The sequence below is a fragment of the Pan troglodytes genome, chromosome 10, assembly GCF_028858775.2.
Source record: "Pan troglodytes isolate AG18354 chromosome 10, NHGRI_mPanTro3-v2.0_pri, whole genome shotgun sequence".
Lineage (NCBI taxonomy): Eukaryota > Metazoa > Chordata > Mammalia > Primates > Hominidae > Pan > Pan troglodytes.
This window is the reverse complement of record NC_072408.2, coordinates 56,263,744-56,288,431: the sequence shown is the minus strand read 5'-3', so window position 1 is coordinate 56,288,431 and position 24,688 is coordinate 56,263,744. Positions and strand designations below refer to the sequence as shown.

The 24,688-nt window shown below is 34.0% G+C and overlaps 1 protein-coding gene across 4 annotated transcripts in view; it reads right to left on the bottom strand.

Moving 5' to 3' along the window:
• ABCD2 (ATP binding cassette subfamily D member 2) overlaps positions 1 to 24,688 on the bottom strand; it is a 71,461-nt gene that overhangs the window by 31,006 nt on the left and 15,767 nt on the right. For all 4 annotated transcript variants that reach the window (XM_001168647.8, XM_063785774.1, XM_054664354.2 and 1 more), the window contains exons 6-7: positions 21,369 to 21,514; positions 4,604 to 4,749 (exon numbers count right to left, since the gene is read on the bottom strand). In XM_001168647.8, coding sequence (XP_001168647.1) covers positions 4,604 to 4,749; positions 21,369 to 21,514 — 292 coding nt within the window. The remainder of the gene's footprint in view (positions 1 to 4,603; positions 4,750 to 21,368; positions 21,515 to 24,688) is intronic.

The following is a 24,688-nucleotide window of genomic DNA, read 5'->3' as shown; positions in this document are numbered from 1 at the left end:
TTCCCTGTGATTGAATTTCATAGTATTTATGAAATGTAAGTGATGATTTGAGAAATAGACTTGGATTACTATGCAGTGGAGAAATATTCTGGGCTTAACTTTTTTTTTTTTTTCCCTGCCCCCTGAAAACATGGCACAAGAGAAAAGTATTTGGGTCAAAGGACACTTTAACTTTTACATATTTTAATAAATCACGTTCTTTGTTCTACTAAACCCAAAGGTTTTTGTAGGCAGGCAATATTGCATGATCACGGAACACATAAATCAAAACTCTGAGTCATAATGTTGCCTCTGACCCTGATTTAGTGAGACAAAGTCAGCAAAGAAGAGAATGATTTTCCTGCTTCCTAGAGATGTATACTCTTCTTTAGTTTGTGTCCATTTGTTAACCCTTTTATGCTTTCCTGTTTTGTAACCTAGTTGATGGAATGGAATGTAGTTTTTAATTCCATTTTTATTATACCAACCAAAGGATTAGCTAGTCTAAATAGAACTTCAGTAGGCTTCTTTCAAATTAAATAATGCACTTGCAAATTTAAGTGTTTTCCTGCCTTGCTTAAATATTTCAGGTTTAAGAATTAAGCAAGTAAAACAGGTTTCCTTGAAGTTTTTTTTTTTATGTGCAAGGATATAATAGTTTTTATTATTGTTTAAAAAGCTAGGAGTTACCATAGTATAGTGGCATACCCTCGCATAGAACACTGACTTTCAAGTCAGAACTGCGCTTGAATCCCTGTCCCACAACTTGCCATGGGACTCTGAGTAAGTTACTAAATTTCTGAAATTAATCTTTAAGATGAAGATAGTAAAACCTACATCATTGGACTATTATGGATATTAAATAAGATGATATATGTAAATTCCACATAGTAAGCACTCAATAGCCCATAACAATTACGATTACATTTTTAAGTTTGGAAAATTCTTGGAAAGAGTTCTAGACCTTCCTGATGACTTCCAAAAGAATAGAATATTTCGTGTTTATTCTAAATTTCTATTTGGATCATTAGATTTCAAACGTCCTCAAAATAACTTGCCCAAGATAAACATGTAGCATTTATTCTACCACAGCCTTCTGAAACTCCAAGGAGTTGACCACATGAAACAAAAAATCAATCTGCTTTCCATATATAGTAGGAATTACAAATACCAAAAATTAAAAGTATTTTTCTTGCCTGCCTTATTTGTTTATTGTAAGGATCAAATGAAATAATGTATGTGATATTGTTATATAAAACTTCAAGCATTATCACACAAAGACAAAGTATAGTATCAATATTACAACTACTAATATTACCATTAGCTACTAATTTTTTTTTTTTTTTTTTTAGACAGGGTCTCACTCTTGTTGCCTAGGCTGGAGTGCAGTGATGCAATCACAGCTCACTCCAACCTTGACTTTGCGGGCTCAGGTGATTCTCCCACCTCAGCCTCCCAAATAGCCGAGACTACAGGGGTGTGCCACCATTCCCGGATAATTTTTGTATGTTTTGTAGGGAAGTGGTTTCACCATGTTGCCCAGGCTGGTTTCAACCTCCTAGGTTCAAGCTATTTACCCTCCTCGGCCTCCCAAAGTGCTGGGATTACAGGTGTGAGCTGCCGGACGGGGCCAGCTACTAATTCTTGTGTACTCATATGCCACTGTGCTAATGTTTTACATACAGTCTTATTTAATCTTGACAAAAAACTTATAAGGTAGATATTTATCCTCATTTTACAGTTGAAGATACAGAGAACAGGGCTAATCAAGATTTAATTCCAGAACTCTGAGTTAAAAGTCCATATTCTCAATCACTGTACTACTTACTCTACTTCTAATAATGTAAGTGGGCTGTAAAATAGAACATAAAATACATTTAAAATTAAACTTGGTGTCTCATTTGTTATTTCAGTCATTTTTCTAAACCATCAAATTATATGAATTATTGAATTATTTGAAAGTGTGAATATAATTTTTTGTTTTATTTTATTTTATTTTTTAACTTTCAGGCTTGGGGGCACATGTGAAGGTTTCTTATATAGGTAAACACGTTTCATGGGGATTTGTTGTACATATTATTTCATCATCCAGGTATTAAGCCCAGTACCCAATAATTTTCTTTTCTGCTCCTCTCCCTCCTCCCACCCTCCAATCCTCAAGTAGACCTGAGTCTCTGTTGTTTTCTTCTTTGTGCTTGTAAGTTCTTATCATTTAGCCCTACTTAAAAGTGAGAACATGCAGTAAGTATATGGTATTCTGTTCCTGCATTAGTTTGCTAAGGATGATTGCCTCCAGCTCCATTCATGTTCCCACAAAATATATGATCTCATTCTTTTTTTCTAGCTGCATAATATTCCATGGTGGACCTCTACCACACTTTCTTTATCTAATCTGTCATTGATGGGCATTTACATTGATTCCATGTTTTTGCTATTGTGAATAGTGCTGTGATGAACATTTGTGTGCATGTGTCTTTGTGGTAGATGATTTTATATTCCTCTGAGTATAAACCCAGTAATGAGATTGTTGGGTGAAATGGTAGTTCTGTTTTTAGCTCTTTGAGGAATTGCCACACTGTGGTTGAACTGATTTACACTCCCACCAACAGTGTATAAGTGTTCTCTTTTTCCCACAACCTTCTCAACATCTGTTATTTTTTGACTTTTTATTAATAGTCATTTTTACCGGTGTGAGATGGTACCTCATTGTGGTTTTGATGTGCATTTCTCTAGTGATCAGTGATACTGAGCTTTTTTCATATGCTTGTTGGCTGCATGTATGTCTTCTTTTGAGAAGTGTCTGTTCATGTCCTTTTCCCACTTTGTAATGGCGTTGTTTGTTTTTCCCTTGTAAATTTGTTTAAGTACCTTATAGATGCTAGATATTAGACCTTTGTCAGATGCATAATTTGCAAATATTTTCTCCCATTGTGTAGGTTGTCTGTTTACTCTGTTGATAGATTCTTTTGCTGTGCAGAAGCTCTTAAATTTAATTAGATCTCCCTTGTCAATTTTTGCTTTCATTGTGATTGCTTTTGGTATCTTTGTCATGAAGTCTTTGTCTGTTTCCATGTCCAGGATAGTTTTGCCTAGGTTGTCTTCCAGGGTTTTTATAGTTTGGGGTTTTACATTTAAGTCTCTAATCCATCTTGTGTTGATTTTTGTATATGGTATAAAGATGGGGTCCAGCTTCAGTCTTCTGCATATGGCCAGCCAGTTATCACAGCACCATTTATTGAACAGGGAGTCTTTTCCCCATTGCTTGTTTTTGTCAGCTTTGTTGAAGATTAGATGGTTGTAGATGTGCGGCCTTATTTCTGTGCTCTCCATTCTGTTTCATTGGTCTCTGTGCCTGTTTTTGTAACAGCACTATGCTGTTTTGGTTACTGTAGACTTGTAGTATAGTTTGAAGTGGGGCAGCATGATGCCTCCAGCTTTGTTCCTTTTGCTTAGGATTACCTTGGCTATTCAGGCTCTTTCTTGGTTCCAAACAAATTTTAAAATAGTTTTTTTCCTAGTTCTGTGAAGAATGTCATTGGTAGTTTGATAGGAATAGCATTGAATATGTAAATTGCTTTGGGCAACATAGCCATTTTAATGATATTGATTCTTCCTATCCATGAACATGCGATGGTTTTCCATTTGTGTCTTCTCTGATTTCTTTGAGCAGTGTTTTGTAATTCCCATTGTAGAGATCTTTCACCTTCCTGGTTAGCTGTATTCCTAGGTATTTCATTCTTTTTGTGGCAATTGTGAAGGGGATTGCCTTCCTGATTCGGCTGTTCGCTTGGTTGTTGTTGGTGTATAGCAACATTAGTGATTTTTGTATGTTGATTTTGTATACTGCAACTTTGCTGAAGTTGTTTATCAGCTGAAGGAGCTTTGAGCTGAGACTATGGGGTTTTCTAGATATAGAATCATGTGTCTGCAAGCAGGGATAGTTTGACTTCCTCTCTTCCTATGTGAATGCCCTTTATTTCTTTCTCTTGCCTGGCTTATCTAGTTAAAGTGTGATTATTATTATTAAATTATTTGAAAGTATCACTAAACACAGAAAGTATTATTAGACAATAATTCTATTTTAAGCTTATATGTACAAATGTTATTTATACTCTTTCAAAAATGTTTTATGCTGAAAAACCACAATACAGAAGTTTCTAACTTTAATTACCTGTGTGCTGCTTGAGAGCAAAAAAAGATACTGGTCAGATTGTGGGTCTGAAAACAAAAAAAGAAATTCTGTGGTATCTACTTCTCAAATTATTTAATTTAATGTGAGCTGAGAGCTTGTAAGGCAAATATTTCTGTCACAGACTTTACATACATCTAGACTGACAATGGCCTCAGGGACTTTGTACATTCGAATATAAAAGAAGAAAACTGTTTCTAAATGTTAGCTGCACTGACATGGAGACTTAATAAAAACTTAGTGTGTTGCATTAAACACAACACAAGCAGAAAAAGAAATGTAAATAATGGAACAGCAATAAAACTCCATCTTTACACTTATGTGCTTATTTCCGATTATAGCATACATTCAAATTAAACCACAGACTAAATATATACCCAAGCTTACTTTTTAAAAGTGAAGTTAAATGCATTAAAAAAGAATGATAGACTTTACCTCCTTCTCTTTGAACTATGTGATAGAGATGGACATTGTGTAGGATACGTTCCAGATCTTGGTCTGTATAACCTTTATCATGCATATCATCCACTGAATCAGGGTAAATGACTTGATCCCGAAGACTTCCAAGAGACATATATGGCCTGTAAAACACCAAGCACACAAGAATCCTAGTGGAAAGTCATGATAACTTACTCAGTGTGACATCTTGGTAGTCTGAAAACATCAGTGAAGACTTTAAACACTACATTTCCAGGATGATATTTGTTACCTGGCGATGAGTACTTCTCCCTCAGGCACTGCTAAACAATACCGTTATGTTTACATAAAAACTTACTGACACATGGACACAAGAAAAGCTTCTCCAAGAAATCATCTGACATTTTCTTTTTCTAAAAAATTCTATTTTATTTTATATTTTGTAGAGACAGGGTCTTGATATGTTTTCCCAGGCTAGTCTCAAACACCTGCCTCAAGTGATTCCTCCTAACTTGGCCTCCCAAAGCACTGGGATTACAGTTGTGAGCCATAGAACCCAGCCACATTTAACATTTTCAGCAGGGAAATACTGTATATACTTTGTTTCACTGTATTTGATAAAGATTGCTTCTGTAATTCATCTATAATTATTTGGGTGACATATTATACAATTTGAGTTTCAACCCAGCAATGTGAACAAACAAAACAAAAAAATTTAATTCATAGTAAGAAAAACACAAATTAAAATTACATTGAGTTTCTTACAAATCAGATTGGCAAAAATTCAACAACTTGGTAACTCACTCCACTGGCAGGCCTACGGGAAAAGGAATGTTCTCACACTACAGTGAAAATGCAGAATGGTACAACTCTTACAGAGGGGATTTGGCAAACTGACAGAGCATTTGCCCTTTGACCTCCTTCTGGGAATTCACTCTGAAAATATACTTCTAAAAATACAAAAAAAGATGCATGAGGTTATTCATTACAGCTTATTTGTAATAGCAAAATACTGAAATACAACATAAATACCCATACAAAGAAGACAGACAGAATAAACTATAGTACATCCACTACGCAGCTGTAATAAAAGGATGAGGAAGACCTCTATAAACTGATATAGAGTGATTTCCATGATATATTGTTAAGTTGAAAAGCAAAACGCAAAAGTAGACTTACAGCAGGGTTTCTCAACAACGGCACTTTGGCTTATTGAACCAGATAATTCTTTGTTGTCGAGGGCTACCCTGTGTACAGTAGGATGTTTAGCATTATGCCTGATGTCTACCCACTAGATGTCAGCAGCACTCCTTCCTGTAGTAAACAAAAATAATTGTCTCCAGATAATGCCAAATGTCCCTGGGGGACAAAATCTTCCCGGTTGAGAACCACTTCTATGAAAAAAGAAAGCAAAATGAAATATAGACATACCCATTTATATTTAAAAAAGGAAACACAGGAAGAGTAAACCTGAAACTAGTGAAGTTGGTTAGCTACAGGAGGTGGGAGGAACAAGGTGGAATGGATAGGCAGGAAAAGGCCTAAGTATCCTTTCTATTAATAAAGTTTTTACTTTTGGAATCCCTCAAAGTGTTACTATTCAATAAATAAATAAAATTAAACCAACAAGAACGAAGGAAGAAACCTTAAAATTGAATACAAATAGAAACAATTTAACTGAACAGTATGTCCAAAGGATAAAGTAACCACACAGCGAAGGGGATGGAGGTGGGGATGAATTAATCCATGTAATTTTTGAACTTGGCTATATAATTTCAGTCAAAGACAGAAAGAATCAGGCGGAAATTTTAAACTTTACTTGCAAGTTTATTTTTGCTAATGATATAGGGGTAGCAATTCTGAAACTATTTTATGTATATTGTAGGATTGGTTACGTAAGTAAATGGTTTGGTAATGTTAGGAGCAAGGGTTCTCACTGTGGAAGAAGAAAGATACAAACATGCTGTGTGGGAAGGCAAGAGAAAAACTAATTTTAATTTGAGTATCAGTATGAATTTATGTTTTTTAATAAAAAAATTTCTAGCCCTATCTACATCTGGAACAGTCTAGTATTATCCTTTGAGAAGCACACAGCATCATTTCAGTAATGCAATAAATTCAATTGTGGACCCAAAAAGATCTATCTTAATCCAGACCCCCCTGTATCTGTAAATGAAACCTTATTTAGGAACAGAGTCTTTGCAGATTTAATTAAGGTTCTTGAGACGAGATCATCCTGGATTAATCAGATGAGTCCTAAATCCAATAAATGCTCTTATCAAATGAGAAGAAACACAGGAAAGAAAAGAAAGCCACGTGAAGAAGGAGACAGAGATGGGAGTTATTGCCGCCACAAACGAAGGAATGCTTGGCACCACCAGAAGCTGGAAAAGAGGCAGGAAATAATTCTCCCCAAGAGCCTTCAGAGGGGGTGGATTGCCAATACTTTGACTTCAGGTGTTCAGGAATGCGAGAAAATAAATTTCTGTTGTTCAAACCGCCAAGTGTTTGGTAATTTGTAGCCCTTAGAAACTAATACAAGTAGTATTTCTGTAAAAAGTTTATAACCTGAATCACATCACGGAGAAACTATCAGACAAACCCAAATTGAGGTGTTCTCTTAAAAAAAAAAAAGCAATAGTCTTGCATTCTTTAAAAATATCAATGTCATATAAAATAAAGAAATGCTGAGAAACTCTTTCGAATAAAAGAAACTATAATAAATAGACATGGCAACTAAGTGCAGTGCATGACAATGGATTGGGAAAAACAAGTTGCTCTATAAAGTACAGTGTTATGACAATTGCTGAAATTTAAATATGGACTGTATTTTAGATACTAATATATAAATGTCAGATTTCCTGAATTTGATAAGTATACTGTAGTTACCTAAGAGAATATCCCTGTTCTTTGAAAATATACCCTAAATTAATTAGGGGTAAAAATGTATGATTACTGCAACTTGATTAAAAAATACAAGCTGTATATTGTGTGTGTATGCCTGGAGAGAGAAAGAAAGAGAAGGAGAGGTTTTCAAATACAAAATGTGTTTTGTGGATGAATTATCTACCTATTTTCCCATGGTACACAAGCCATTAGGTTGAAGGATAGACAGCACAAGCTTATTTTATAATATATTTAATTATTATTTGAATTCAAAATGTTTATATTTTACTTGTACATGTGTATGTTCATATAAGAAGACTTTGCAATGAAATTATTACAAATATAAGGAATCTTTGGTCTGGGTTTTGTTTTTTTTTTCTTGAGACGGAGTCTCGCTCTGTCGCCCAGGCTGGAGTGCAGTGGCGCCATCTCGGCTCACTGCAAGCTCCGCCTCCTGGGTTCACACCATTCTCCTGCCTCAGCCTCCCGAGTAGCTGGGACTACAGGCGCCCGCCACCACGCCTGGCTAATTTTTTGTATTTTTAGTAGAGACGGGGTTTCACCATGTTAGCCAGGATGGCCTTGAACCTCGTGATCCTCCCACCTCGGCCTTCCAAAGTACTGGGATTACAGGTGTGAGCCACCGCGCCCGTCCTGGTCATGTTTTTAAATTGAGATATGGTTCACATATCATAAAATTCACCCTTTTAAAGCACACAATTCAGTGGTTTTTAGTGTATTCGCAAGGTTATGTGAACATCACGACTAATTCCAGATCATTTTCTTCACTCCAGAAAAAAATCTCATACCCAATAGCAGGCATTTCCTATTCCTCCTTCCTCTCAACCCCTGGAAACAATTAATCTACTTTCTGTCTCCATGAATTTGCCTGTTGTGGACATCTCAAACATATGGAACCATACAGTGTGCGGTCCTTTGTGATTGCCTTCTTTCCATTAGTATAATGTTTTCAGGTTCATCCATGCTGTAGCATGTAACAGTTCCTTTTTTTGGCTGAATAATATTTCACTGTAGGCCATATTTGATTAATCCACTCATGGGTTGATGGATATTTTAGTTGTTTTCACTTTTTTGTGTTATGAATAATGGATATATGCCAAAGAATGAAAATACTGAAGCATATAATTTTTAGAGAAATTGCCAGACTGTTTTTCTGAAGTGGCTATACCATTTCTGGTTACATTTCTTGTATCATATCTCTCTCTAAGGTTTTCCCTCCTGCCCTGTTCTTTATTTTTCCCTCTCCAGTCTAACTATATTTAAAAAAAGGATACATAATTATTTGTTTGTGTAGATTGTCGTAAGCACTCATACAATATGACATTATCTTAAATTAATATCAAATAATAATAGCATAAAATAGAAATTAGTCATCAGAGCCAATGAGCAGTTTTAATTAGATACTCTGAGACTACTCAGAAGAAGAAATAACATAGAATCTCAGGAGAGAGTTCTTTTACTGCTTTCCAAGGTGACATCAGCTCCAATTTAATATAAATCGGAAGCACAGATGTTCTCCCCCCGTAGCATAAAACCCCTATGTAATTAGGTCCAAAGAGTAGCCATGACACAATACACAACTGAGACCACAGTGATAAAAATACATCAGTGCATTAATTTCACAAGTGTTTCTACAGGATTCTACCAGAAAACTTGATTAATTGGCAATATTTGATGATGAAATTTGGTTTTATATCTATATTTCAGAAAAGGCAGGCACTATAAAATCATGATTGTGATAAATGGTTTTGGAGAAATGATTCTGGGGAATCATTGTAATATCATTCAAATTCCAAGCTAGAGGTACCTCATTTATAAAATAACTTATTTTAATGATTTCATTTGTTATGAGTACTAAATGAAGCAGTGGGTTTTTATGAAGCTAAGTGAAGCAATGTACTCAGATCACTTATTATAGTACAGACACATGGTAGGCACTCAATAAATGACATTATGAAGACAAAGAAGTCCATTTCTACTTATGCTTATGTTCTCTACTTAAGCAAAAATGTAACATCTTAAAAAAGAATGAATAAAAAAGATTTCTATTTAGCCAGACAAGAGACTGGTGGTTTTTATTCCATAGTAAATTTTTATTGTCTTGACATGATTAAGAATTAAGTACCTAGATACGTAGATTTTAGATTATATTCTGTTAAGTACTCATGAGAATACCTCGTTCACCTAGAAGCATTTAAAAAAAATACTTGGAACACCATGTATTAATAGTTTACTGGAGCAATTTATGGGGCCTCGAAAATATCAAAATGTCCCAGGATGCCAAGTGTTTTCTTTGTAACAGGAATTTGGAGAAGCAAAACTGTGTAATTTCTTCAAAAGTCTAGTTTAATACTATTTTTAATTTCCTTAGGCCTTTTGAAATCAGACAATTTTCTTTAATGAACAGATATGGACATTTTTCTCATAAGGGATTTTAATTATAAGGCAAAGCAAAATAATTAAATTATGGTTTTGCAATGCTTAATTTCTTATTGAATTTATAAAAGCCTAATAATATCTTAAATATATACTCCTGTAATTAAAAAAATCAAACCAAAACAAAAAAAAAAGAAAAAAAATTTAGCTACCTTTTAAAAAAATTTAATCAGGACAAGATTTCAATGAAATACCAAGTCATAATATGATGCTAAAAGAACTGCAAATGTGCCCACCTTATTTGCTATCTGAGTATCTGAGCTTTTTTTTTTTTTTTTTTTTTGAGCTAGAGTCTTGCTCTGTTGCCCAGGCTGGAGTGCAGTGGCTCAATCTCAGTGGCTCACTGCAAGCTCCGCCTCCCGGGTTCTCGCCGTTCTCTTGGCAGCCTCTAAAGTAGCTAGGACTACAGGCGCCTGTCCCCACGCCTGGCTATTTTTTTGTATTTTTAGTAGAGACGGGGTTTTACCGTGTTAGCCAGGATGGTCTTGATCTCCTGACCTCGTATTCCGCCCACCTTGGCCTCCCAAAGTGCTGGGATTACAGGCGTGAGCCACCACACCCAGCCCTATCTGAGCTATTGTTATTTAAATGATGTAACGAAGTATAAAAATTGCTCACTTTGAAAACTGATGTGAATGAGAATGTTGATGAATATATATAAAAGTATTCATAAGCTTATATATTTATTGAGGACTAATCAACTATTGTTTTATTGAAGTTCAATTTTTTGTCAATTATTGTTTTATGATCATGTGAAATGGTAAAAATAATACATTCTACATATGTTTGATGTACATAGCAACTAACGCCGCTTAGGTTTTTATTAAAATAATGATTTAAAAATATTATTATAATGTTAAAGCCACCACTGAATTCTCTGGAAAGACTGTGTCAAGAAAATTCGGGATGACATTTACTCAATTTGAAAGCACAAGGAAACGGAGGACCCTATAGCCAATGTTTATATAATTAATTTGCATGTGATTCTCTTTCCAGCTCAAAGGTCTGGAATTTAACATTTTGAGTCAGTTCAAGTTTCTGTAGTCCTACCAAAGTTATACATAATAGATAAGCACTCAAAGTACCCTTTACTAAACTTTCCTTTCTAGATATATAGACCTATTCAGATAATCTTCTAAATATTTCAGGTAGATCAATTACCATGTTAGAATGTTACTGGCTCACTTGCTCTGGCTCATTATAAAGGAGATCATGCAACATATCTAACATAAGCAACAAAAGAAATGGTCAGATTGCTCCTCATTAGTAGCTATCAAAAAAGAAATATTAACTAGTTTTAATTTACTTTCTATAAGTAAAACCCAGAATCATCTCTATATGTTATGGAAAAGATAGCAAAATAAATCCATAGGTGTCACAGATCATTTAACAAATAATCCTTATTTAAACAATTACAATAATTATAATAATTGTTTTTTCTTAGGAATCTACAATTCTTTCAAATGTATATATAGTTAAAATTCAATTATAATAGTAAAATTATTTGAGATAAAATTCATTCCCCATGATTATGGCTTTTTATAGTTTTGTTACTAATGTCTCAAGGTGCTTTTATACTTTGCCTTATATTCCCACTTTTCTGCATTAACATCTAAGTAATCTGACAGTGATTTTTTTTTTTTTGGTAAAATGTACTGATGTTTGTTAGAGTTACTTTTTTATTATTCTCTAAGACAAAGCTAGAAAGAATGGGAAAGCATTGAGAAGTGTTAGCTGTATCTATGTGCTTGGAGCTTCTGAATGACACAAAATTCTAAATATTTCCTAAATTGAGAGCAAAAAACCAATTCAAATCCAGAGGAGAAAAAAAAGTGTAACATGAAAGGCCTATATGCAGAGAAAACAAATTTTTTAAATAATCATATAAAATTTAATTGGAACAATATTGATAAAAATTTTGCAGCAATGTTAACTGTATTTAAGGCATGAGATGTGTTAAGTTTAAGAATAATGTACCACTAAGTACTGCTGTGTTGTCGTAGCAATAAGAAGTTAACAATCTGAAAGGCATAAAATTTAACCATCAATAATTCATATAACTATACATGCTGGAACCAATCATTGCATCAGGGTTTTTCATGCATAGAAAGAACTAGATTTGAGTCATTTATAGTATTCTTAAAAAATGTGTGATAATAAGAAGAAATATTCAAGTGAAAATAGATATTTACTATTACTGAAATTATATCTTTTGGATAAGATATTTCTAGATTCCAAAACAGAGATGAGAATAGCCTCTTAAGAGCAGGGATGAGGTTTATTTCCAAGTAATAAAAATAATATTAGGCCAGGTGCAGTGGCTCTCGTCTGTAATCCTCGTAATTTGGGAGGCCAAGCTGGGTGAATCACCTGAGGTCAGAAGTTTGAGACCAGCCTGCTCAACATGGTGAAACCCCATCTCTACTAAAAATGCAAAAATTAGCCAGGTGTGGTGGCACACACCTGTAATCCCAGCTACTTGGGAGGCTGAGGCACAAGAATCTCTTGAACCCTGGAGACAGAGGTTGCAGTGAGCCAAGATTGTGTCACTGCACTCCAGCCTGGGCAATAGAGTGAGACACTGTCTCGATAAGTAAATAAATAAATATATTATTAGTGGAAGAATTAAAGTATTGCTAAGCTGTTAAAAATGCAAATTTCTCTAAAAGTCAACTTTAAGAGTATTTATCATTATATCAGATTACCATTTAAATTGCTGATATTTGACCTATAAAAATTGCAGTTCCATATGGTTTAATGTAATAGTACTCATAAAATGAGAAAAACTTTTGAGTGAGAGGGGAGTTTTTTTCATTATTACTTTTATAAATGAGCCCTTAGAAAAGTTAAAGATTTTAAAAAGTATCTTTAGCATTCTTCCAAGCCATAGAAAGCTATAGAAAATTGTGTTTACATTTATAGATCTCTTTAAAAGAGATTTAAAAAAACTGAACTGTACCAACTACTACACAGGAGGAACTAAAATGTACAACTTCTATTTCTGTCAACTGACTGCCCAAAGGTATTTATACAAAGATTACTTGGCTGTAAGTCTAACAGTCAGAAAGCAAGGAATAGAAGTCAATTTGCTACAGCAATGCTACTAAGCCTTCCTTGTGGTTAAAATAATTTTCTAAAAAAGGACAGATATTTATCCCCATCATAAAGAGAATTTTGCAACATACCTACTGCAAGCAGCAAAATAAATAGATTGCTCATAATTAGTGTAAGGTACCAGATTGACTTGGCAGTAGAAACCAAATCTGTGGAGATGTTCATTCATTCAGTCAATCACTTATCAGATATTTATTGCACAATTACAATATATTTACTAGGATCCTACCAGTGCTGTACAGAGACATGTGGTTGCCTTTTCTAGCTTTTAATCTATAAAAGTTTGTTCAACAGTGACTCAACAAGGGCAAAGTCCGTTCCAGTACAACCCCTACTCCCAAAGCCAGATTTCTTTGCTTTGAGGGCAGCAGGACAATAGATATGTAACCTACATACGCATTGGCACAGTCCATAGGTATAGAGTTCTGTGAGGAGCTCTGGATTAAGCCACATCACATTCCTCCTTTATTCCAGTGGCTTTTATAGACCCATATTCCACTCGGGCAGTGGCCTGCTAGTCTGCCTCTTTCTTAAATAAACACACTCCTTGTCCTCAAGAGGTGCACTCTGTTTGCCTTTTGGCAGCTAGATATTCATTAAGAATCGGCAGGTCCAAAAGCTAGAGACCTATAGGAAAATTGAGATTAAGATACTTAAAACAGCATACCCCAGATTCTTGCTTAGATCCTTTTCCAGACCACATCCTCATTTTTAAAATCCGAGATCTTGGATAAAAAGAAAAAAAGCAAGGATCTCACTGAGAATACTTTAACAGCACCCTTTCTGTCCTCCATAGAGAAAAGAGGCAAATCAGTTCTTCTGAGCTGATCTCATATGCTTTCTAGTTAATAGCCATCATCTGGTTTTATATGTGTGGGTTAAACAATGTTGATATATAACACAGAGTTCCCTGATCCCTACAAAGAAGAAATCTTAGATTTGGAAGTCATTCATATAGAAACAATAGAAAATGGAACTCCACAGCTTTTATTTTTTTTGGTTTATTTTTATTTTTATTCTTTTGAGATAGCATCTCACTCTGTTGGCCAGGCCAGAATGCAGTGGTGCAATCATGGCTCACTGCAGCCTCAACTTCCCAGACTCAAGCAGCCCTCCCACCTCAGCCTCTTAAGTAGCTGGGACTACAGGCAAGTACCACCATATCCAGCTACTTTTTTATTATTTGTATTGACAGGGTCCCCCTATGTTGCCAGGGCTAACCTTAAACTCCTGGCCTCAAGTGATTATCCAACCTCAGCCTCCTAAAGTGCTGGGATTACAGTCATGAGCCACCGGGCCCAGCCTAGAACTTCATATTTTAAAATATCCATAAAGCTTATTTGGTGCAAGTACTTAGTGCACAGGGCAGTTGTGCCAATGTTGGTATTATCGTCCTTCAAGCCCTTTCTGCAGAACTTCTGAAATAAAACACCGTCTTCACTGTTGCAAGAGACAATCTCTTCTTTTGATGACATAAAGGGTAAGTCATGATCTTTTTATGCCATAATGCATCCTGAAAATTAAGGTTTGCTTGTTTTATATCTCAACAAGAATTCTGATTTAAAATTAAGGGACTATTTTTGAAAAATTCTTTAAAATTTTATGGAGAAATGAATTTTAGAAGAATAGGAAAGAGTAGAGAATATAATTTAATTTGAAAATGAATTGAACACCAATAAATTTTTTAAAATTTCACTTTCATATGAGAATATAGCTTCCTTCACCTTAACATATCTGAATGATGGCCAAGTACCTATGCTAAAATATATGTTAAAATTGACTTAATTGCCATGTACATCGAGGATTATGAGGACCTCTGCCTCCAAACCACAGCTTGATATTAGTACAGATCAGCACACCAAGAAAACAACCTTAGCTGGTGATACTTGCAAGGTCAGGATAAAGAGTAGTAATTTTTCATACACATGCCCCTGTTGATACCAATAAGGCAAAATGACTTTAGGGTAAGGCACATCTGAGTTCAAATTCTAGCTCCAGCATTTATCCACTGGAGGACTTAAACCTCCTTAAGTTTTCTCACAAAATAGGGATACTAATACCAACTTTATAGGTTGTCATACAGAAAAATAAGAAACTTATATAATATATGTAGAATTGTGACTAGCACACACTAATTGTTTGACATATTGTTAATTACAAAAAATAACAATACCCTAGAGATGCTCAATCCTGGTTCAGGATGCCTAGGACCCATCAGTTATCTCAAGAGGTCACAACATTCTCAGGATAAAATCAATTTTAATGCATATAATTTTTTAAAACACACACACACTATATCATTAAAAGGAAGAAGTGGAAATGCCATCAAAGAAAATATAGATATCAATTAAAGATACCAAAGAAAACATAAATATACTAGTACTTGTAAAGGCTGAGATTTCATGTCATAAGCTCTTCTTCCTTAGAAAAACAGTTGAAGAATACAATGGCCAGGTAGAGTGGCTCACGCGTTTAATCCCAGCACTTTGGGAGGCCAAGGCGGGTGGATCACTTGAGGCCAGGAGTTCGAGACCGGCCTGGCCAACGTGATGAAACCCCGACTCTACTAAAAATACAAAAATTCTCTGGGTTTGGTGGTGGGCGCCTGTAATCCCAGTTACCTGGGAAGCTGAGGTGGGATAATCACTTGAGACCAGGAGTTCAAGATTAGCCCTGGCAAGGTAGGAAAACCCTGTCAATACAAATAATAAAAAATTAGCTGTGCATGGTGGTACCATGGTGAACCCAGGAGGCAGAGGCTGCAGTGAGCCAAGATTGTGCCACTGCACTCCAGCCTGGGTGACAGAGTGACACTCTATTTCAAAAAAAGAAAAAGAAAAAAGAAGATAGTTGAAGATACAGATATTTTTGAAAAGTGAAGACAAATTATAAAGAATGATATTTTGTTATTCCTCAGAAAGTTGGGAAAGTAATACAGACTGTGTTATGATTATCTGAGAAAATATTTAAGATCAAAAACAGTAGGATTTTTTTCATCATAAGATGTTTAAATGTGATAATCTTATTAATCTGAAAATGAGAGGCAGTGAGTACAGAAGATTTGTATTCAAAGACTTGGTATAGTCTAACTGTGGCTTTGAAATTCCATATAACACTAAGTAAAGTCTGTAGTCCCTTTGAAATTCAATTTAATTACTTAAAAATACTCTATTTAGCATAACTTACGCAGAACATAATTAATATGTATTATTCATGCATAACAAGATAGAAATAAAGTGATTATCTATATTTAATTTCCTGTACAATCTAATTAGTGATGTTACCATTCCTGCTTACAATCAAATTTAAGACTTTTATGTTGCATTTAATTTTAAAATGTGATTCATAACTTTATTTATTAAGCAGTATTTATATTTAATCTAGGAGATTAAGTAACATGGTACTTGTGCACACAACCCTGTGAATGAAGTAGTAGTTAATAGTTAGAAATAAACAAATATTGAGCTGATAAGTAAAATGTTACTCATAATTTCAGAATATCTTCTGAAAACAGGAAACAAAAAATAATGAGTGTTGTGGAAGCAAGCTACCGTCATCTTTTATTATGCTTTTTGAGAAGTAATTTAACATATAAAATTGTGTCACTTACTTATAGAGAGCAGATTGAGCTCCTTAGCTAGAGACTGGGAAAATGGCAAACATCCAAATTACTAAAAAACCTTAAAAAATTAAATCAAAGAACTTCAGCTAAAAGAAACAGTGCAGCAATGAGTAAGGACCGAGAGGATGAGCACTATCATTTCCAGTATGTACTGATGACTTCTTATTAGTGGGGATGAGTCTAAGAAATGCTTTCTTTTCTCAGCATCGTGTGTTAGAGGAGAGTAGGAAAGAACATTATGCTATCCAGCAGTGTCCAAAAATCAAAAACTTCTGCTTACTTGAATCTGTGGTATTTCTTACCTATTTAGAAATTGGAGAAACTGATGCAATCCATGGCAACTGTTCAAATCCTGAGTTACTTTCAAAACTCAGGTCAAATGACACACTGTTCTATTTTTTCCTCATTTTGAACATCCATAGCATTTCTTGCCTTTCTTGAGGCACTTATTTCTGGTTTTTATTTCCGTTAGTTGAATGTTTTTATTTATAACTAAATGACACATAAACATCATAATAAGATTATATGCTAATTATTGTCTATCCTAAAAAGACTAATGAAAAAAAAATTATCTCTCTGACATGAAACACAATACTCCAGCTATTTCTCCCTTTTTTTCTTTTTCTTTCTTTAAAAAAAGTATTTGATCAGATTTAATTCTATACTTATATATAATCCTTCTTTCACTCTCTGAACCTTTTGTTTCTCAGGCTCCAAAGTCATGGATGGGCAGAAGTTTATACAAGTTACCTTTTTGTACGCCATTGTGGGAAGCCTGAATCTATTTCAGATCTTGTGGGCCTTAGTATTTGGGCCTGCATAGTAAGTTTGAATAGTAAGAAAATTACGATTAAAATTTCTTTTTCAAGATATTTCTGCCAAGGAAGCGTAGGTAGTAAGAGCATACGTGTTAGAATTACATGATGGGTTGGTGCCCAGGGTGGAACTGGTTCCAGGACCCCAGAAAACACCAAAATCCACAGATGCCTTTATATAAAATGGCCACAGTATTTGCATATAACTGACACACATCCCCCTATATACTTTAAATCATCTTTAGATTACTTGTAATACCTAACACAATACAAATACTATGCATTGGTTTTTTTGTTTGTATGATTTTTTATGGTTATGTTGTTGTTTTTAGTGTTTATTTTAAAAATATTTTTTATTCATGGTGGGTTGAATCCAAGGTTGTGGAAGCTGCAGATACAGAGGCCCAACTGTAATGTGATGTATGCAAATGATCTTCTGGAGTATTATTTTTAAAAACTAGTACAAAAGAAAGCAAGATTTTACTCTGAGCAAAATATATTTTGTCAGCAAATATCTATTATCATCTGTCTTCCTTCCCTCCCTTCCTCTGTTGCTTCTCTCCCACTCTCTCTCTACCCCCAACTCCCACTAAATATTCCAATTTATTATTTTGATGATTGTTAGCATACTATAAAATTTTGTTAGCAGGTGAACAAAATAAACAAGTGAAAGGGTGGGTTTAGGGGCTTTCATGGATGAAGACAGAAACTTACCAGGGGATTAGGAAGTAACAAATAGGCCATAAATTAGTGGATTTGTGAAAGTGAGAGCAGGGGATCACAAATCTCTCCTTAGGGACTTGGAAAGACAGATAAACTGCAACAAGAATTGACAGAAGAAATTCAGGATCTATGTCCAAATGAAAGACTTTTCCTGAGGTCAGGATGGCTAATATAGGAGAGAGCAGTGAGTTTCAATCATCAGCTTAAGGAGTACATTCACATGGCTCAGAAACTCAAACAGCCTAAAATTTCCAGAATACTGTTTTAAAGTATTACCTGAGCAATACTAAGCATTTTAACATACACCATTCCATAGATTTAGAATGGTTAATCTACATTTTGATGAAACATTTCTTTCCAAAACCGTATCTGATGCTCCACTAATGATCATATGTCATCATTAATGAAGACAGGATAAAGGGAAGCTGTTCTGAAACTAATTTATCTACCAACATTTTTTTGTTCGTGTATTCTTGAACTGAAGCTGAGATTTTCTTTTATCTGGTTCTCATTATTAACACTGCTAAAGTACTAGATAACACTAGCTGGGAAAACATTGAGGTGGTTTCATAATTTATTAGGAATTCAGCTTTCCAAGCTTATGAACTGAGCTATAGCAGCATTCTTTGTGAAGATTTGGTGAAAAAAAATAAATGGCCTAATATAGTTAATTATAATTTTTCCTTAGTGGTTCACTTCTTTCTTCCGTATACTACATGACATCATTATAAATCCACTTTTTCAAAATATACTCTATTTTTCTCCCATGCAAGTAACAATTAATGTACATTCTGATCAATCCATAAAGAGATTCATCCTCTACCCAGAAGTCTTTCAATCACAAAAAGTGAATACAGGGGGATTATTGTAAAGCTCTGTCTTATGACTTGTGAAGTTCATACATAAGTGTCAATCCTATATTGAAATTTCATTTTTTTGCTGCTAAACTAGTAGTTAACATATTTGATTATTATGAATTAATACAATAAATTAGATTATATATACATTTTTTGAGGTGGAGTTTTGCTCTTATTGCCCGGGCTGGAGTGCAGTGGCGCGATCTCAGCTCACCGCGACCTCCGTCTCCCAGGTTCAAGAAATTCTCCTTCCTCAGCCTCTTGAGTAGCTGGGATTACAGGCACGCACTACCATACCCGGCTAATTTTGTATTCTTAGTAGAGACGGGGTTTCTCCATGTTGGTCAGGCTGGTCTCAAACTCCTGACCTCAGGTGATCTGCCCGCCTCAGCCTCCCAAAGTGCTGGGATTACAGGCGTGAGCCACCCCACCCAGCCAGATTATATTTACTAATGAGAATATCATAAGGCAGTTACCTACCAACAAATATTTTGAAATAGGTTGCATAGCAGCTTTCTTTTACATCATAAAAACATGTAAGATTATTTTTTAAATTTACTCGAAAAAATAGCTTTTAGAATGTAAGAAACACTACATTTAGACTCTCAGTTTACATATGGATTTAAATAAATTCTATGGTTTTTGCAAGGATAATGGTCCTATAAAACTTCTAACATATACCCAAATGTTCATGTTTCTAAAAGCCATATAATCAAGGTAAATGACTTTTAACAGTAATTATTAAAATACATTTTAGCCTGAAAAATAGAGTTCTCATTGTTATTTTTCTCCTTAACTGGATTGCAGTTGGTTTTTTTGCTTAAGCAACAGTAAATTTCATAACTAAGAAAAAGTTTCCTAGTGATTTTTGTTTGTTGCAAAGTAACATAGTCAAGTATCTCTGCAGACAAAGGCTAGAATTTCTTCACTTTCTTATTCTCTGGAAATGTTTTACATTGTTCTGGTCAAAGTTATATTCAACAACTGTAGCTAAAAATATAAAATGTATTTATGTGATTTTATTTGCATCAAGAGAATAGAATTCTATAATAGAAAATTTTCTTCATAATTCTACGCCTTCTAACCTAAATAAAAAAGTAAAATCAACCTACTAAACACATTAATGTCTAAAACAGAAACTTTTGGCAGTATAATTTAGCTTTCAGAATCAGAATGTTTCCCAAAGGAATTGAAAGCATAGACAGAAAGGGACAATGCTTTTGGTGTCACAAAATGTTATCTATTTTGTGTTAAACACAAATATCTATGTCATTGCTCATGTCCAGCATTTTCAGCCAATGCAGTTCTTCATTCTCCTATATTCCAGGCAGCTTCTTACTACCACCATAGGTCTTACTTTAAAGAAAAAACCCACAAAACCTCATCTGCCTAACTGCTATGTCTGGTCTAAAAATTAGGCCAGTAGACAGGATTGTACAGTACATTCAGGCAAAGGCAAAGGGACAAAAGGGACATATGAGAGCACTATACTTGATGTGACTTTTATGTTTGTGCTTGTACTATACTTCCAGCCTAGGCGCTTGTTAGATTCCACAAAACAGTCCTCTGACATAGTAGGAGTGCTCTATGGGATGTCTATGTATCCAGGATGATGACAGATGGAAAAATTACTGGGTCCAATTAACATGAGGAAGCTCTTCAAACTTCATCTTCTCTTATCCACAATGAATATTACAAATTCTTAGTGTATAACTTTGAATTTTAGACATTTCTAATTGTTCTCAGGGAAGATGATAGCTAAAGAGCTCTGAAGAAATAATGTTCTTTTTCTATGTTTACATGATACTCATTCTTACAGTAAAAAAATTTACTTAAGAAAGTTACAAATCGCTAAATAATCATATAGCATAATTGTAAAGTCTATTTTATGGAGCCTCAAATATAAATGAACAATTTTAGAATATATGAATGTATGCAGCTTGATGGAGAGAGCTGTATACTTATCCGGGTGTTATTATTTTTCTGTGAGAAGAAATAATCTGACATCTCAGGCAATCTAATCATTCTCTGAAACAGCCTGCTTGTTATTCCTTGAGACTAACATCTGCAGTCTTTGAGTATTTATTCCATCTAGACAGATGTGAAAATGAAAAAAAGTGGTATTGTCCTAGAGAGTATTACAATCAAAGCAGTAATAAAATATTTTCGGCTAAGTGAATTTTTATTTCCTTAATAGTTTCTCTTAATAAAAACATTCTTAAAGATATATAAACTGAGGAACTTGAGGAATCAAGACAATTCAAGAGCAAAAGGAAATTGTTTCTTGTAATATAAAAAGATATACCTACCTTTGTGGAATATAAAACATGTGTTGAGGAGGTGGTTTATAGAGGACTCCTTCATACACAGGCCAGAGCCCACTTAGAATTCTGAAGAGAGAACTTTTCCCACAACCATTGGGACCAGTTATCAAAAGATGCATTCCTTCTTCTACCTAAAGTAAGAAATAAAATTACAAACTGCAATAGTTTAAAATGATTTATTTTGGCAGCACCTAAAAGTAAATTATTTTTTTTAAATGTTCGAAAACATGATAACCTAGGTTGGGCAAGAGATCAAGGAAAAATATTTCAGGGTTGAGAACAAGTTTGGCTTTTGACTATTCTCTGAAGCTAAAAGCATCATAAAATAATTCAATTCCAAAGAAAATGGATCTTCTTGAAATGGGCACTGGCTTTCCAAAATTGTAATTTGTTATCAGATACCACATACACATAGAGAAAAACAGCTGCCTGGGAAATAAGACAAATCATAAAAATTTAACTAAAAGTATATTACATTATATTTTGATATTAATATTGGATTAAATTTACATTGAATTCAAATACAACTGAAAATTAACTGCAATTAATAGCTACAAAGCACAGTTATCCAAGGAGTCAGCTGGGCTGTTTAATTTTACACTTCAGCAGTCTGAAATGCTACAAAAATCAAAAAAGCCCATAATCAGAGAGAGAAGATGATTCAAATTCTGCTTTATTCACAAATAGAGAAAATATGTTTAACAAACCAAGGATAGAGGAAAGCAAGAGGATTGTATTTTAGTCTCATGTCTAGGGATGAATTAAAATACATACACACATAGAATATTACATATATGTGAATAATATATATATAATATTCATAAATAAAACAGGTTATTTATTTCTTATCTATTGGATGCTTCCCTTTATTTTCTATCCTATTATTGACATTTAAACTGTTTAATTTCATGAGTTCCTATTCCACACAATAGGATGAAGAAGTTGTCTTATTATGGTATTTAAAGGGTATTGTGAACAACAATCAATAGAAACACCATTTAAAATTTTTATCTACTTCTACCAAGAGCAAATGAAATTTTATAATCAGTGATACCCAAAAAATAAATATCAGAAATTTACAGGATGTCTGTAGATCTAGCTTTGTATAGAAAGGATACCAATATTCAAGTATCAATAATGTGGAATACATCATACTGGACCTCAAAGATGAAAGAGTATTATTATATTGCTAGCATACCAAGAAAATCTCAGGAAGAAGCTAGAAAAAATTAATTTGTTATCTGCCTGTGCTCTTTCACTAGAGAAAAGGCTAAGGGTTTAATTTTGTAGAAGTGTAAATATTTTCCAAATGATTTTTTAAAAATCATATATATCATGGTGAAAAGCACATTGGCAAAATATTTCAATAGGGCCATTCTCTATTAGGCATTCTCAGAAATTTAACATATTTTGAGGGGTAATTGGAGACTTTCTACATTAATATTAATATTTTTCTCAGCATAAAGGTCTCTGATGCTTAGAATTCTTTTTGTCTCACACTAACTTTTCTTCTGCAAATAATTTTTAATTTTTTTAAAATTTTATTTATTTATTTATTTATTTATTTTTTATACTGAGTCTTATTCTGTCTCAGGTTGGAGTGCAGTGGCATGATCTTGGCTCACTACAACCTCTGCTTCCTGGGTTCAAGCGATTCTTGTGCCTCAGACTCCCGAGTAACTGGGATTGCAGGTGCCCACCACAATGCCCGGCTAATTTTTGTATTTTTTAGTAGAGACAGGGTTTCCCCATGTTGGCCAGGCTGGTCTCGAACTCCTGACCTCAGGTGATCTGCCCACCTCAGCCTCTCAAAGGGCTGAGATTACAGGCATGAGCCACCGCGCCCAGCCTGCAAATGGTTTTTTAATCCTGAAGGCTAACAAAGGTGTGAGATCCTTTCCTCTAGAAACTTATTTTTCAATCTATGCAGAGGAAACAGAACTTCCTATTATATTTTAGGGACCTGAGAATTTAAATATAATTTTCTGTCTGAGTTAGAAATAAATAATTATGAAGAAAGTATACTTTACTAATGCATATCTTTGTACAACTTCAGACCTTCTAAGATACTTTCACTAGACTGAGTATTTTTAGTTTAGTTTATTCTATGTAAAAGAAATGGCTCTAAATTTTTCCGCAGAAAGAGTGTGATATGCCCATACTAATGTAGTTAGTAAGTAAAGCTCAAGACATGTACACTATTTATTAAATAAATAGAGCAACAAGAATCGATATTATAAAATGTATCCAGACCAAAATACCCTCTCTATAAAATCATAAATTATAAATTATGAAACCATTAATAAATAGTTAAATACTCTGTGTATGCCATGAGTACCTAATTGGTGCTTGTGGTCAGATCCTAGTAATTAGATCATCCTATAGGTCTATACGTGGAAAAATAAAGTCTGACCAAATTGCAGCTAAAAATACAATTTCTTTAAATTTACTGACACAGGATTTTACCCTGTTCAATGCTACTCATCCTCTCAACTCTCAGTAACCCAAAATATTTGCAAATACATCTTTAATAATTAAACCTTGACTAAAGTCCATACTAAAATCATTAATTAGCATATGTGTTATCATGTTTGTAATTCTTTTATCAAGTCAAATCATTTCTTTGTTTGAACTAAGCTCAACTTGCTATATTATGTCATTAATGCTTGTCAGCAAATTATTTTGTACTTGAATCCCAAAACGTGTGTTTGAATTTTATAATGCCTTAAGTCAGAGAGTCAGGTTTATTAGATACTTTTACTTTTTAGTTTTTGTAATTAATACATAAGATATTAAATAACAAATTATTGTCAACAGAATTAAAAACTAAATTCCAATCCATAAATCTTCTGATTATTTTATAATAGTACATTAGTACATGTAATTATTTTAAAAATTTAAGTCACATAATGTATATTGACAATTAAACTTGCTAATGACTTCTATTCATATTTTAGTAAATATATTACAGTATTGGCTTTTTAAAAAATAATTTCTATAAGGCAAAAAATTAAAATTTATTTCCAGGTACAAATTTCTGATGAAATTTCCTATTGTTCCCCAAAATTACCTTGTACACTATAATTTTGATTTTCAACCTGGCAATAAAGCAGTAGAAATCAAATTTCTCTTTTCTCTCTGCTTTCTGAGGAATAACTGCTTCTGTAATTGAACCACTGTGCATACCTTTCTTGATTTCCCCTTTCCAAATGCTCCTCCAAGTATTTAACATAAGGTACATGAATTCTGAGTTGTTTTGTATTAGTGTGATGGCAACAATCAGAAGATTCTTGAATATCATCTTA